The sequence below is a fragment of the Tupaia chinensis genome, unplaced genomic scaffold (assembly GCF_000334495.1).
Source record: "Tupaia chinensis unplaced genomic scaffold, TupChi_1.0 Scaffold000438_1, whole genome shotgun sequence".
Lineage (NCBI taxonomy): Eukaryota > Metazoa > Chordata > Mammalia > Scandentia > Tupaiidae > Tupaia > Tupaia belangeri.
Genome location: NW_006159943.1, coordinates 1,514,985 through 1,530,240, shown reverse-complemented (window position 1 = coordinate 1,530,240; position 15,256 = coordinate 1,514,985). Strand labels below are relative to the sequence as shown.

General features: G+C 46.2%; 1 protein-coding gene across 9 annotated transcripts in view; it reads left to right on the top strand.

The window, feature by feature from the left end:
- ARHGEF11 (Rho guanine nucleotide exchange factor 11) overlaps nucleotides 1-15,256 on the top strand; it is a 130,733-nt gene that overhangs the window by 66,006 nt on the left and 49,471 nt on the right. For 2 of the 9 annotated variants that reach the window (XM_014590409.2, XM_006155216.3), the window contains exons 1-6: nucleotides 5,212-5,365; nucleotides 7,375-7,466; nucleotides 8,448-8,546; nucleotides 13,210-13,259; nucleotides 14,016-14,073; nucleotides 15,019-15,197. In XM_014590409.2, the coding sequence (XP_014445895.1) occupies nucleotides 5,256-5,365; nucleotides 7,375-7,466; nucleotides 8,448-8,546; nucleotides 13,210-13,259; nucleotides 14,016-14,073; nucleotides 15,019-15,197 (588 nt within the window). In that variant the 5' untranslated portion in view covers nucleotides 5,212-5,255. Of the gene's footprint in view, nucleotides 1-5,207; nucleotides 5,366-5,776; nucleotides 5,810-7,042; nucleotides 7,058-7,374; nucleotides 7,467-8,447; nucleotides 8,547-13,209; nucleotides 13,260-14,015; nucleotides 14,074-15,018; nucleotides 15,198-15,256 lie in introns of those variants that run through there. The other 7 variants (XM_006155212.3, XM_006155213.3, XM_014590411.2 and 4 more) reach the window with 7 other exon arrangements.

Sequence of the window (15,256 nt, the reverse complement as noted above, 5' to 3'; positions counted from 1 at the left end):
TACACTCAATGGCTGTATTCTAGGCCAGCTGGAACACACTTTCCCTCTCACTATGAGTGTGAGGAGTGAGGGGGACGGGAATCATTGTGTGAAGACCATGTTGGCAGTTTCTCTCTCTCTCTGTCTCATTGAGACAATCGGTAAATATGGGCTAGCCCATGGCATGGAGGCTAAGGCAACTGGAGCCCACATGGCTGATCACACAGTTCCAGTCTCAGACCCAGTGGCTTGGAAAAATACAGTGGCATGTGTGCATGTATACTCAAAATTCCAAAAGGAGAGAGAAATGGAAGAGAAAGGATCGCTGTTTGACATCCCCCATGGATGGTGTTTCTTGGTTTCTCTCTCTCTCTCTTTCTTCCCCCTCCACTCTCTCCAAGTGAGTACATTCCTTATAACAAATTTAAAAAGAAGTAATCAATAATTTTTTAAATTTAAAAGAACAGTCCAGGCCAGTGGCATGGTGACTAAGGCAACTGCATAGTTGCCAGATGGCAAATTGCATAGTTTGAGTCCTGGACCTGGCAGCTTGAAAAACACATTAGGTGGATGTGCGTGTAGGCCCAAAATCTCAAAAGGAGGAAGACACGGAAGAGAAGGGATTGTGGTGACCATTCTGCATGGGGGGTGGGGGTGCTTCCTACTTCTCTTCTCTGGCTTTGTCTGTCTCTCACCCGTGAGTGCACACACCCTCTGGCAGAAATTAAAAAAAAAAAAATCAATGAAAGTAACTTGCACACAGTATTGACTGTACAGGATGTGGTCTGGGGACAAAATGAAACTACAAGGAAACCATGAACTTTACTTAGTGGTTTGTTTGTGCTAGTGATACTGGTATAGTAACTCCAGAAACTGTCTTGTCTGTGTAAGGGACAGAGCACGGGAGTAAATACACTGGTATTGCTTGGGAACAGGGTTCTTCTTATGGGGAAAGGAAGGTCAAATGTTGCATGGGGAAAATGAAGAAGAACCCTGTCACATTGGGTTCAAACATCCGTGAGTATTTTTCTGCTGTTTCTTAGCTCTGTCCATTGAAAGGGCCTGGAAAGAGGGATAGCCCTTTGTGATTCACACCAAGCAGCCAGATCTTGTTTCTGATTTTTTTTAGGAACCAGGGATCCTTAGGGAAATGTCGAATTCCAGACCTGGAGTATCTTTTTTTGTGACAGAAAGCAAAGAAATAATCAAAGAGAGATGGTGACATGTTAAAAGGACATAGGAAGTGGCTTTTGGAAGTTTCTGCTGGCCAGATTGGGACAGGGTTTTTTTTTTTTTAATGATTTAATTTCACTTATTTTTATTATTATTATTTTTTAATTTGACTAGAGAGAGAAAGAGTCGGGGGGAGAGAGAGAGAAAGTGAGAAAGCAAGCCTCGGCCCAGTACTTGAACTGTGGTTGGCCATGTGGGAGACCAGCACCTTAACCCCATGCCACCTGCTGGCCCCTAATTTGGGACATTTTTAACATTTAAAAAAAGGGGAGAATAGTGAACAAAAATGCATCCCTTGGGGTGGAGGTAAGGGAGGATTTGTGGAAAAGGGATGAGGTGACCTTTCCAAAAGACTGCCTGCTAACAGACGTGGAAGGACTAATAGGGTCAACACAATTGCCATTCCGTGGTCATCCTATGTACAAGAAGTGATTCAGGCCAGGATCCTGCATGGTTAGTAAAACTGTAGGGTGAGAAGTTGTTGGAGAGTAGGATAGCCACGCATTTTCAGAACATCACCCCACAGATTTCTCATTCATTCAAAGGGGAAAATAGATGTTTACCATTGAGACATCTCAGGTGTACTACCTTGCCTAAGTTATCAAACCTAGGATCACCAGAGTCGGGCCAGCTACGGAACATCACTTACAAATCAGTCTAAAAATGTTTAACCCGGACCCAACCGTGACATCAAAGAGACATCAGACAATTGCAGATTGCAGAGCATTCATAAGACAGCTGGCCTGGACTCTTTAAAATGTCATAGTTAGGAGAGACCAAGAAAAAAAGGGGAAGGAAGTATTCTAGGTTAAATGAATCTGAGAGAGACATGACAGATATAATTGCAGATTCTTGATTGAATTCTAGGTTGAGGCAGTTGGAGAATAGCTATAGAGCATTAATAAGGCAGTTAGGGAAATTTGAAGATGCATTGTATATTAGACATTATTGTATTAGAGTTAAATTCATTGGTGTGCTAATGGCATGTGTTTATATAGCAGCGTTTTAAGGTTCTTCAGGGTAGTTAGGGATGCATTGTCTACCACTTTTGAATGGGAAAGAAGTGTGTATATAGAACACAAATGCAGCATAGGTTAATTGGTGCAACTGCATGAGGGGTATGTAGATACTCCCTCAACTGTACTGTGGTTTGAAATTTTTCCAAACAAAATGTTGGAGTTAGTGGGGCCAGCAGGTGGTGTGGTGGTTAACGGCACTGGACTCCCACATGACTGACCATGGTTTGAGTCCTGGACCTGGTGGCTTGCTTTCTCACCTTCCCTTTCTCTTTCTCTCACTCTGTACCACTCTGGTCAAATTAAAATAAATAAAGTTTAAAAAAGTGTTGGAGTAAGTGAAAAGTGGGCTGCAGTGTCCAGGGATAGCTTCACAGAGTCAAGCACCGATCAACCAGGTGCTTGAAAAGGGAGCAGGACACGGTAGGAGAAGGGGTGGAGACTATCATGGGTCAGAGGCAGGAGTGAGCACAGCAACTCTTAGGGTCCAATAGAGGCAGGTGAACAGAGACAGGTAGTAAGAGGTGAATTTAAGGAGACAGCAGGTGGCATAGTGGTTAAGGCGCTAATCTCCCACGGGACCAACTGCACTTCAAGGCCCAGACCCAGCAGCTTGAAACTCACACTGGGCGTATGTACATGTGTGCCCAGGATCCCAGGAGGAGAATGGAGAAGAAGGGATTGGGGAGAAATCAACCCAGGCGGGTGATTTCTCACTTTCCGTCTCTCTGTCTCTGTCTCTCTAGTAAGCACACACGCCCTATAGCAAAAATCTCTCTCTCAAAAAAAAAAAAAAGGTAAATTTTTGGATCCACGAGTAAGAGGACCATATTCCCAGGCTAGTGCATATGCATCTGATTGTTTAGATAGTAAGGACAGAAATTACAGGTTCTTGATGGAGGGAGCAGGGAAAAGACTGGGGAGGCTAGTCCCTTGTGCTGGAGTGCTGGATGGGTGGAGGGTGGGAACCAGGCTCTTCCTGATAATCTAGGCTTGAGGCAGTGGGCATGTGGCTTAAAGTGATGGTGTCTGCAATGATGTAAAGAAAGATGCCACCCTGAGAAAAGATGGTAAAGGACCTGCAGGTCTTTGACCAGATAGAGGAAGCAAGTGAGAAGTTCGATCAGAATGCTACTTAGCACAGATCAAGGGGGAAATTCTCCCCTCTCCTGGCCTTCCTCCATACCCCCAGGTTTAGCCTGAGTAGAATCTGAGCTCTGCTGTTGATTTTTATGGGAATGTCATCAAGAAGAGGGAGGGCCCACTATTAAAGTCTTTTTTTCTCCCTCTGACAAGCTCCATTTCGTTTCAAACTGTATTCCTCTCCCCTTCCCCTCAGATTTTAGCCTTCCAACAACGTCCTCCTGAATGTGCTCAGACTCAAAACCCAACTGACTTAATATTTTGTCCGTTCTTTCTGCACACTAGGCCTGCCTTTACGGGCTTTCCTCTCTTCTCAATTCATTGGTAGTTTTTCCTCTGCTATCTCTCAAAAAGGAAAAAAATATATATATATATACACATCTGTTGTAGTTATATTTATTTTGCAGCATACTTGTTCCCAGCCCTGGGAACAAGTGCTTGCCCTAGCCTGTGCATTTTTTGTTGTTGTTGTTTTTATTTGTTTTTAAGGGGAACGTTCATGGCTTCTGAAGTGATCTTTGTCTGATAGTCCTCTGCAGCGAGGCCCATGGACCTTTGCTTCACTTGCCTTAGATTATGTGGAACCCTCATGCCCCAGCTGAAATGCAAACCAACCCAGGTTAAAAGTTACCAGGTTCCAAATACATCTTCTAAAACTTAAAAAAGAAATGCCATCTGGACCAGTGATCCCACTACTGGATATGTGTAGCCCAAGGGTTTTTTTTTAAGAGCGTCTGCACTCCTGTGTTCGCTCTAGCACTGTTCACAGAAGCTAGGATAGTAGGATTGACCGAAGTACACAACAGCTCATGCGTGGATAAAGGAAATGTGTCCTGTACACCATGGAATGTTATTTGGCCATTAAAAAAAGGATGAATTCTAGTCATTTGAGGCAACATGGATGAATCTGGAGGAAATAATGCTAAGGGAAATTAATCAGGCACTGAAAGACAAATACCACATGTCCTCATTCATTTATCGAAGCTAAAAGATTCAACCACATAGATGGGAAGAGCAAAACAGGATAGAGAAACCGGAAGGAGGATGGAAGTGAGGGTGTGGGGGGGAAGGGGGTGTAGGAAAACTTGGTTAAGAGATAGAAGATAAGTGGAATGGGTTCTAGAATATAAGTGGAATGGATTCTAGAATACTATAGCACCATGACATAACAAGAGTTGGTGACATTTCAACGTGTATTTCAAAACAGGAAAGTGGATTTCGAATGTGTATAACACAAAGTGATCGTCAGTGTTTGAGGTGGTGGGTAGTTTATTGCCCAGATTGATCATTATGCAATATAAACATTTTTTAAAACATGAAGAGACCTTTTTAAAAAAAAAGAATTATTTATTCATTCATTCATTTATTTATTTATTTATTTATTTTTAATTTGACCAGATAGGGCCACACACAGGGAGAGAGAGAGAGCGAAAGCAAACCGCTAGGTCAAGAACTTGAACCGTGATCAGCCATGTGGGAGTCCAGTGCCCTTAATCACCACACCACCTGCCAGCCCTAATATAAACTCTTTTTAAAATTTGCTAGAGGCCACAGGCATACACCAGAGAGAAAGAGAAAGTAAGAAAGCACCCCCATAAGGGATGGCCATGCCTCAATCCCGTCTCCATTTCTCCTTTTGGGATTTTGGGCATGAACACACATGCGCTTAGAGTGTTTTCCAGGCCACCAGGTCCAGGACTCGAACTGCACAGTCAGCCATGTGGGATCCAGCCACCTTAACCACCATCCCAGCGGCTGGCCTTAAACTTTTTTTTTTTTTTTAATCAGAGACAGAGAAACACCCTCAACAGAGTCTCACACCACCATCCTCCTCTCACACCTTGCCTGTCAGCTGGGATTGCGGGCATTTGCCTGCACACCCGCATGTACAGGTTGGCCCTGGAGCCAGACCCTGATCGTCCAGGGCTCAGCACTGCAGTGACGCTACAGCTTCACACGATGGGGCATGTAAACATGCTTGGAATCCTGTCTGGGTGAGACTAGGAAGTTCTATGTCAAGTTACATGCCATGGGCTGCAGGGAGGATGGGGTGAGGCTGTGGAAGGCATCACAGGGTGCTTACCTGGGCGTCAGATCCTGCTAGATGCTGAAGACGCTGCAACCTTTCTCCTGAGTACAGTGGGAGGTTCTGACAAGTCTGAAGGAGCAAATGTCACTGGCACATCTGCATTGTATTTAGCTCACTGCTGTGTTGTGGCCAGTTTCCACCCCGGGCTCTTCTGAACTCAATTGTGGTTTTTCTTTTGAACCAACCATTTCCAGTGTCTTGTCTGGTTTATGTCGTATTTTGTTTTTCTTTCTCTCTCTCCTTCCTTTCCTGCATCGCTCTCTCCTGGGCCCCACGCTCTCTTCTTCCTTGATGTCCTTCTCTCTCTGATCCAAAGATCAGCCAGTAAAAAGCAGTCTCACCTGTCCAGGTAAGAGGGGTGCCTCTGTGAGGGGAGACAAAGACCCCTTCCTTTCTATTTAAGTTATTTGTTTCTTTTAGTTTTTTTTAATACGTGAGAACTTCACATAGTTCAGAATTTAAAGAGTACTAAAGGAAATACAATGAAAAGTCTCCCGATCGATCACACCTCTGTACCCCAGCCGCCCTAGTTTGCCTCCTCAGAGGCAGTCAAGGAGATAATTCTTTTGTTCCCTTTCAGGGATATTTTGATATGCAAACAAATACATAAACATACATAAATAATTTTCTTCTCTCTGTACTCACTTTTTTACTACCCAGATAATTTCATAACTTGCTTTTATCAACTCAGTCACACCGCATGAGGAGGTCACTCCTTATATAAAGAGCCCCTCGTTTTGTATGTAGGGCCAAGTTCTGGGTCCTTATATTGACATTCTGTCATTTCCTTAGCCAGTCACCTGTCGTGAGCATTTACATTATTTCTAGTGTTTTGCCATTACACATGTCGCTTCCACAAATAACCTTCTACTTAGTCACTTACTGTTGATAGAAATTGCCCCTTTCTAAGGAGCAGCAACTACTTACAAGAAAACTTTCAACTTGTATAATTTTCTTAAAGGGGTGGGGTGCGGCAATATTTAAATCCCTTCTGTTCTTGTAGGGGTCCTAGTTAACTTACTCTGTTTCTGCAAGGTTCCTGTTTAAAGAGGTCAAGCAATGACTCTCTGGGGTGATGACCGATGGTGCCTGGAGGTTTTAGGATTTTTAATAATTTCTGAGCAAGATGCCCAGGCTGGCTTTAGGAACAGGGCTGCATGTGCGGTTGGAACACTACTACCAAACAGACCAGATTCCTCCTCCTGTGAAACCCAAAAGATGAGTGGAATTTTCAGAGACTCGGGCCACTGCTGTGCTCCTTTCTAGAGAACTGCAAGTTGCCTCTTACCCCACTGCTTAGTACTGAATTCCCAGTCACTCTCTTGAAGACCACTGGTTTGGAGAGGTGGGACTTTGAGGGACAAGGAGAAAAGCTAGAATAGGGGGAGCTCACCTCTGCTACAGCCACTGCAGTCCTCTGCTCCGTTCATGCAGACCCCCTATGTGTTTGACCTGCCACACCCCTCTCTCCAGGCTTCCCTTCCTGTGCAAATCATCACCTAAAACTAACCTGCTGTTTGTTTGTTTTTTCCTGTCTTTTTCTTGCATTCATTTTCTCTGCTGCTCCGTTCTGTTCCATCAGCCCCATTGCAGCCTGGTAAGACCCCACAAGCGTGTGTGTGCACACCTCCCTTCTTGCTATTGTCTCTCAGTCACCTGCCTCCAGGAAGGGCTATTTCCCTTCACGCCTTGCTGGGTATTAAAGAGATCACGCTTGCCCTGCTGGCCCAGGATTCCAGACAGATGGTATTGCCAGAGGTGTAGATTTGGCTAATCTACCAGATCAAATGGGTTGTAGGGAGGGTGGGTCAGTCTCTCATGATTCAAGACTCAGAGTCCCCTTGCACAGAGCCTCCTTCTCTACATGGTTGGTCCCTCTGCCCAGCTCATTGATGTGCTCTCCTTCTTCCCCAGGTTAAGCAGCCTGTCTTCTCTGGGAGATTCTGCACCTGAGCGCAAGTCCCCTTCCCACCATCGCCAGCCATCTGATACCTCCGAGACCACAGGTAACCTCCCCCTCGTATACATAGACACAGGAGTATGCCCACATAGACGTGCCTGCATGCCCCAAATGTAAAACAACTTATTGATCGGAAACACAATGTGTTCTAGGCATTGTGTTACAGGGTTTATATAAATTGCCTCGTTCATAAAAATTGCCTCCTCATATCAATTGCAGAAAGTAGATTTGGTTTACATCTTTATTTTGCATATGAGGAAGCTGAGGCACAGAGGGGTTTGGAAATTTGCCCTGGTGTATAAGCTTGTGGGAACAGAACCGGGACTTGAAACCAGATCTGTGTTGACTCTGGAATCCATGCTCTAATCATTACAGGCTTCAGTCACACATGCATGATGCTGGAACATTCCGCAGGGATGGAGACGCTTGGTAGTAGCCTCTGGGATTTCTGGTTGATTTGTTTTTTCCTATGTTCTGTGTATGGATGTCCATGTGAATGAACGGGTTTTCTCCTGTCATTTATCCTTCCCTGCGTTTGGCAGGGAACCAACCTGAGTCACCCCTGTGTGAGTTATCCAGCTCTGCATAAAGATCAGCAAGCATGGTGTCCACCTCTGTGCTCATGGGATCAGCTTCCAGCCTTACTTGGGCCTCGGGCCTGGGGCACTGCTTACCTGCAATATTAGTCTTAGGAGAGGCGCTGGACCTAGCCCTGCCCTTCTTTGGCCAGTCTCACCCAGACAAACCAAAAAGGACAGACATGTACAAGAGAGACCAGCATTTCAGCCCCTCAGAAGGATAATTTCTTGTGGGGAATGGGAAGTAGGTGACAGGTCTTTACCAGGCACCGAGGGAGGCACCATGTGTTTGGACGTGTGGACAGGAGCAGCCTGGGGGATTTGGTTAGTCTGGAAGGGTTCTCGAGGGCAAAGGCACTGGCGCTTGGGTTGGTCTTTGCCTGCGTGCACCAACCTTGGTGGTGCACTGCCTACCCAACCCCTCCTGTCTCGTTCTTGCCTCCTGCCAGGTCTTGTACAGCGCTGTGTCATCATCCAGAAGGACCAGCATGGCTTTGGCTTCACGGTCAGTGGGGACCGCATCGTGCTGGTGCAGTCTGTGCGGCCTGGTGAGTGTGCGTCCCTCCTGCCTGCAGTGGACACTTACAAAGCACTGTGTATGCAACAGTGCCTCCCGACTCAGAGAACGTGTGCTTTCCTGGGGTTCTGGGGACCCCTGGGGGACACGAGTAAATTGCTATAGAATAGGTTCTCCACAGGAGTCTGGGGAAGTCTCCGCCACACTAAGCCATTAGGCTTAATCTCCAGAGATCACATCCGCAGCTGGGAGGTGCGATACCAGCACTGTAAGGCCCCTCGTTCTGGGTCAGAAGATGCTGAGGAGGAATCAAAGGCCCCTTCCTCATACACACCTTCATTCTGCCTGGCAAGGTGTCCAGACGGTCACCTTCCCCAGAGGTTTACAGTGGAGACGGCGCAGTGGTCCAGACGGCCTAGAACACACTTGCAGATATAGTGAACGCTAAGTAACAAATAGCCAACGGGTAAATGTTTTTTGTCAGAGAGGCAGTATTTGGAAGTTAGTCTTATTTGGGTTGTTTGTGGTTCAAGCTTAGTCATTTCCTTTCTGATCAGTTTGGGAAGCCCTCTTAGAGGAAATTGGATTGCAGGAACATTTTTGGTGATGGGAATGAAACACGGATCAGCCAGATGGCAGTTTGGCGGAAGGGCGGGCATCCCAGGCAGATCCCTCAGGTGACTACTTAGGCGGAGGTGGGCAGTTGGAGCTCTGTCGAGTGCCAGGTGGTGAAACGAGCCCGGCTGAAGAAGAGATCTGGAAGGAGATGGGGCATGGGAGGGAGAGTATAACGAAGGTATTCCTGAAGTGGGTGAAAGTCAGTGTAGTTCATGGGATTGGGTCAGTGACACAGAGCATGATGGCATGGCTGAAGGAGAGCACAAGGGCAGGGGGCAAGCTGGCACTCACACCAGGGAGAGTACAAGAGGACACGGAAAATACACTTGGAGTAATTTTAGAGAATGATTGGGATATGTTTACAGGAGAAAAGACAGCTTCAAATTGATGACCTGAATAAGATATATGGATCCTGGGGCTGGCATGTGGTGTGGTAGTTAAGGTGCTGGACTCCCACATGGTTGACTGTGGTTTGAGTCCCGGACCTGATGGCTTGCTTTCTCTCTCTCAGTGTCTCTCCCTGGTCAAACTGAATAATAATAACAATAATAATAATAATAAATAATAAATTATTATTTTTGAAAAAAAGACATATAGACCCTACAAAATGTAGATAATTTTTGCTTCTATTGTTTTGGAGTTAACTTTTATCAGCGGGTTTTTCATATCCCAGGGTAAAGTTCTAACAACATAGTTTTATTCTTTGCTCCCCTTAATTCTCAGGGTTCGTGGATTAGGGCGAGGCAGAGCTAGCAGGACTGCCAGTCGTTTGTACTTAGCCTCTATGATCTGTTTGATACAGCAAGTATGGGATCACCTCCAGAGAAGTATGAGTTCAGCTCTCCTGCGCTTATTTTTTTTTTCTTCCTCTTAGGCTGAGCATAATCAAATCCAGAGAGGAAAGAACAAAAAATAACCTACAGGGACCAACAGTTAATGTAATGGCTTTGTTGCTGAACTCCCATGTAGTCGACTGCAGTTTGAGTCCCGGACCTGTTGGCTTAAACTCACGCCGGGCACGTGTGCGTGCGTGCCCAAGATCCCGAGAGGAGAATGGAGGAGGAGGGATTGTGGCGTGGCCATCCCGCCTGGGGGGTGAATTCTCGCTTTCTATCTCTCTGTCTCTCTCTCTTTCTGGCAAGCGTGTACGCCCTATAGCAAAAACTTCTCCAAAAAAAAAAAAGCCTAAAAAATTTTAAAAATAAAAAAAATCCTACAGTGAAATAGGAGATTGGTGTGCGTGCGTGCGTGCGTGCGTGTGTGTGTGTGTGTTGGGGAGGAGAGCGGAAGAGACTTCATTTAGATTAAATCACTTCATTAAAATCACTTTTTTTTTTAGAGAGAGATTTTTGCTATAGGGTGTGTATGTTTGCTGGAAAGACAGAAAGTGCGAAGTCACTCCCTAGGGAGGATGGCCACACTGCAGTCCCTTCTTCATTCTCCTCTCGAGATTTTGGGCATGCACCTACATGCATGCAGCATGAGTTTCCAGCCAGGTCCAGGACTAGAACCACAGTCAGCCATGTCAGAGTCCAGCAACATAACCACCATGCCATCTGCTGGTCCCTGAAATCACGATGTTAGCAGGGCACTTGTCATTGTCTTTTCCAGATACTGAGTTTCTTTAGTGCAGCGTTTCTCAAAGAATAGTCTGCATCCTGTCTACATCAGGCCCTAAGATGATTGGCATTCCTCTTCCTGGGTCAAACCCCAAAAGAACTGAATCACTTTCTGGCAAGGGGGCCAAAGAATACGCTTCTTAACAAATTGCCCCAGTGATTCTCATGCTTTCTGAAGACTGAGAACTTCTGTTCAAATTCCTTTAGTCTGTAGAGTCTTATTTATTTATTTATTATTTTCAAATTTGACCAGAGATAGAGAAAGAGAGGGAGAATGTGAGAAAGCAAGCTGCCTGGTCCAAGCCTCGAACCTTGGTTGGCCATGTTGGAGTCCAGCACCTTAAGCACCACGCCACCTGCCAGTCCCTCAAAGAGTCTGATTTTTAAAAAACTCCATATGTTGTTAGAAGTCACTTCATGTGTTTCATGCATCCAGGCAAGATAACTCTTTCCTCTGTAGCGTCAGTGTTTAGATGACAGTATAAAAGAGAGTTTCAAGCTATTTGCAAGAACTCCTCCATAAATAGCACACTTTGGATGAGAGCAGTCTGGTCCCAGTATTGAAAAGCAAAGTGGGAATGGAGTCATCACTGTATGTTTTCTTTTTAGACCAGAACCGTCTAGCTGCGCTTCGTGGGTGTTTTGTTGTGATCAGATGAATGCAACTTGCAGATTTAATGATCATCTTGGCAATTTTACAAAATATAATTTTGATGCTTCTCATTAACTTGTTTTAGCTTTAGTGTTTCTTATGCTTCCTGGGTACAAATTAAACTAGAGATAGAAATCATTTGAAACTATATAGTGGTCAGAACCAGTTGAGTGATGGCCAGAAATGGTCAAGAGCACTTTCTGAGCACTTTTCAGTCAGCATCAGAAGCTCTTTTTTTCTTTTTGGGGGGGAGGGTTTACTATAGGGTGTGTGTGCTCCCCAGAAAGAGAGAAACAGAGAGACAGAAAGCAAGAAATTACCCCCCCCAGGGGGGTTGGCCCAGATCTCTGGCCCGGATCTGCACGCATATGTGCCCAGCGTGAGTTTAAGCCACCGGTCTGGGGCTTGAACCATGATCAACTACATGGGAGTCCAGTGACATAGCCATTACGCCACCTGCAGATCCCAGCATCAGGAGCTCCTAATCTGGTCCATTTTCAAGGGAGAAACTGCAAATAGTTTAAAATAATTTTTTTAAAAATTTGCTATACTGGGAACCAGCAGTTAGCATAATGGCTATGTCACTGGACTCCCACGTAGTCGACCGCGGTTCGTGTCCCGGACCCGGTGGCTTAAAACTCACGCCGGGTGCGTGTGCGTGCGTGCCCAAGATCCCGAGAGGAGAATGGAGGAGAAGGGATTGCGGCGTGACCATCCCCCCTGGGGGCTGATTTCTCGCTTTCTGTCTCTATGTCTCTCTCTGTCTGTCTGGCGAGCGCACGCGCCCTACAGTGAAAATCTCTCCAAAAAAAAAAAAAAAAAAATTTTGCTATAGTGTGTGTGTTCACCAGAGCGATGTGAAGGGGGGGCAGTCAGGAGAGAGAGAGCTGAATGAGAAAGTACCTCCCAGGGGGATGGCTACACCACAGTTTCTTCTCTACTCTCTTCTTGGGATTTTAGAGGCATGCACACACATGCACCTAGCATGTTTTTCATACCACCAGGTCTGGGATTCAGACTGTACGGTTGGCCATGTGGGATCCAACACCTTAACCACCAAACCACAGGCTGGCCCTGAATAATGTTTTTAACAGAAAGTAAAATAGTTATTATCATCTTTAATGATCTGAACCCCCAGAATATCTTTATGAACCTCTCAGGATTTAGGAACCATCAGAAAATTCTTTCTCCATATTCCACTCAATAATTATTATGACTTTAGTCATTGTATTTAATACATTAAACTCATTTTTCCTACTGGGTAAGAAATAACACTGGGCTAGATGGTGACGTAATTGTAATATATACCACTAGATCTACATGGGAGGGCCCCAGGTTCTCATCCTGCGTCTCTCTGAGTGCGTGCACACACCCATGATCCAGGGTGGCTGAAGCCAAGGTAGGTCATGGTACGGGGACCCAGTTGGAAGGTCCTGTTTCTTTCTCTCTCGCAGAGGAAATAAGTAAAATTAAAGAAAAAGAAAGAAAAAGAACTCCTGTTTGGCCTTGGAGCACATCCAAACACGTTCAGATAAAGCGTGTGTCCAGCCCTGCCCAACCCTGCCTTGGCTGGCTATCAGAAGTCTGGCCTCTGTGCCCGGCGGAGGGATGAAGTCTGACCTTTCAGTCCACTCTAGATTAAGAGTAGTTGTGTCACTGGAGCAGAGCAGGATGTGCGCCCAATGCTCAAGGTCCTCAGTACAGGGAGACTTCCCAGGGGAAACGATCCGACAGGACCTTGGTGTAGATTCACCCACCTCTGGAAGAGGTCGTTAGACTTTGCTGACCAGGCCTTCTCCTTTCAGGAGGTGCAGCCATGAAAGCTGGTGTGAAAGAGGGCGACCGGATCATCAAAGTGAGTGCATCAACCCCACTTCCCCCAGCGATGTGTGCAAGCCACTCGGCTTGGCCCAGCATGCATACCTGAGTTCCAGCACCACTGCCAGCGGCTGCTGACTCAGGGAATGGAACGGGAAAAGGGAGCACAGTGGATGGTGAGAGAGAAACTGGGGACTTAGTTATCTGGGCTCTGTATTCCAGGCCCTTCTAGACTCTAGAGCAACTGAGCTAAAACAGGTTTTATTATTCCCATTTCACAAATGACAGAAATCAGATTTGGAGGGAGGGGTCATGACTAGTGAAGGACTCAAGCCTTCAAATTCTGAGGGTACTACTCAGCCCTCCCTGCAAGGCTGACCTGAGGTCCTTGTTAGCTCTGAGTGACTTTTATCTAGTTCATTCAGGCATTTCTTCTGCAAAACAGGGTCCAGGAAGTGTTAAGGAAATCCTAGGTGCAGAGACACCGCAGTTTTCCAGTAAAGAGGAAGCCCACTGGGTCACTTGACATACATATGTGTGTGGAGCAGATGATCAGGAAAGAATAAGTGAACAAACAAACAAACCAGTGGAAACACAGTCTTATCCCTGAAAACTTAGAAGCTAGCTGGGGAGACAGAGCACATAGCAGATGTGAGCAGGAACAACTCGTAATGTGAATTTGAGTAAACAAGCGACTAGAAAATGGCTTCCTAAAGAAGTGGCATATTGCATTTACAGAAGGATTCCCTGAGTTTCCATCACCATTACTCAATACTGTTTATCCCTTCAATAGGTCAATGGCACCATGGTGACCAACAGCTCACACCTGGAGGTGGTGAAGCTTATCAAATGTGAGTTGGAGAGAGGTGACAACTAAAGAAAGTAAGGGGGCTAGCAGATGGGCCGAGAGGGAGGGGCAGGCCTGCTGTCCCCAGGGGCTTCTCCTGCAATGTTTGAGGCAGCTGGACTCACATCTTTAATCTTGACATGTAGTGATCCGCTAGTGGTCACAGCTCCCTGTTATCACTCCAAGTGGAGGCACCATTACTCTCTCATCAGACATCTTTGATTGTACAGCACCCATCATTGCTACTCCTGTTTAGACCATATCCTACTGAGGCCACATCTCACTCATATACCATTTGACTCCCTGTCCCATTCACAGACACTCTTCCTCATTTGTTTCCAAAATGTTCTGTTTGTAGCCAGCAAGACCCAACGATTGAGTCTGCACAGATAATCAAATAGAATCAACAAATGCTGAGGGGAAAAGTAAAGGATTTAGGAGGTTGGGGAGGGTGGACTAGACTCTGGGTTCCTGCCGTGTGTAGTCAGGGAGCATGCTGGGGGCTTTCTAATATAGTGAGATAGAGGAGGAGACAAGGGACTGATGAGGCGGGCTGTGAGGAGTGTTCTGGGTACTTATGGGTAGAATTTTAGTTGAGGAAGAGAGGGAGGTGGTTCTTGGGTAGATACAGGGTAGGAGGGCAGGGATTAGGGTGGGCGGGGCATGAAAAGTGAGGAGAACTTGATCAACAGAATGATGAGTACAGTGAAAGGAAGAGGGAGAAGAGTTGCCTCCTTTGCAGCTGAGTGTCTGCACCACTTGAGCAAGCCTCTCTGTCTTCTTCCAGCTGGTGCCTACGTCGAGGGCAGGGTTTAGGGTGGGTGGGGCATGAAAAGTGAGAACTTGATCAACAGAATGATGAGTACAGTGAAAGGAAGAGGGAGAAGAGTTGCCTCCTTTGCAGCTGAGTGTCTGCACCACTTGAGCAAGCCTCTCTGTCTTCTTCCAGCTGGTGCCTACGTCGCACTGACCCTCCTGGGCTCCTCACCTGCATCTGTCGGTGTCTCTGGGCTCCAGCAGGATCCATCCCCAGCAGGAGCTCCCCGAGTCACCTCTGTGATCCCCCCACCACCACCTCCTCCACCTCTGCCGCCTCCACAGCGCATCACTGGACCCAAACCTCTGCAGGTAATGGTCCCCCTCTGTTGTGTTGTCCCCTTGAAGAACTCCCCATTAGAGTTTGTGAT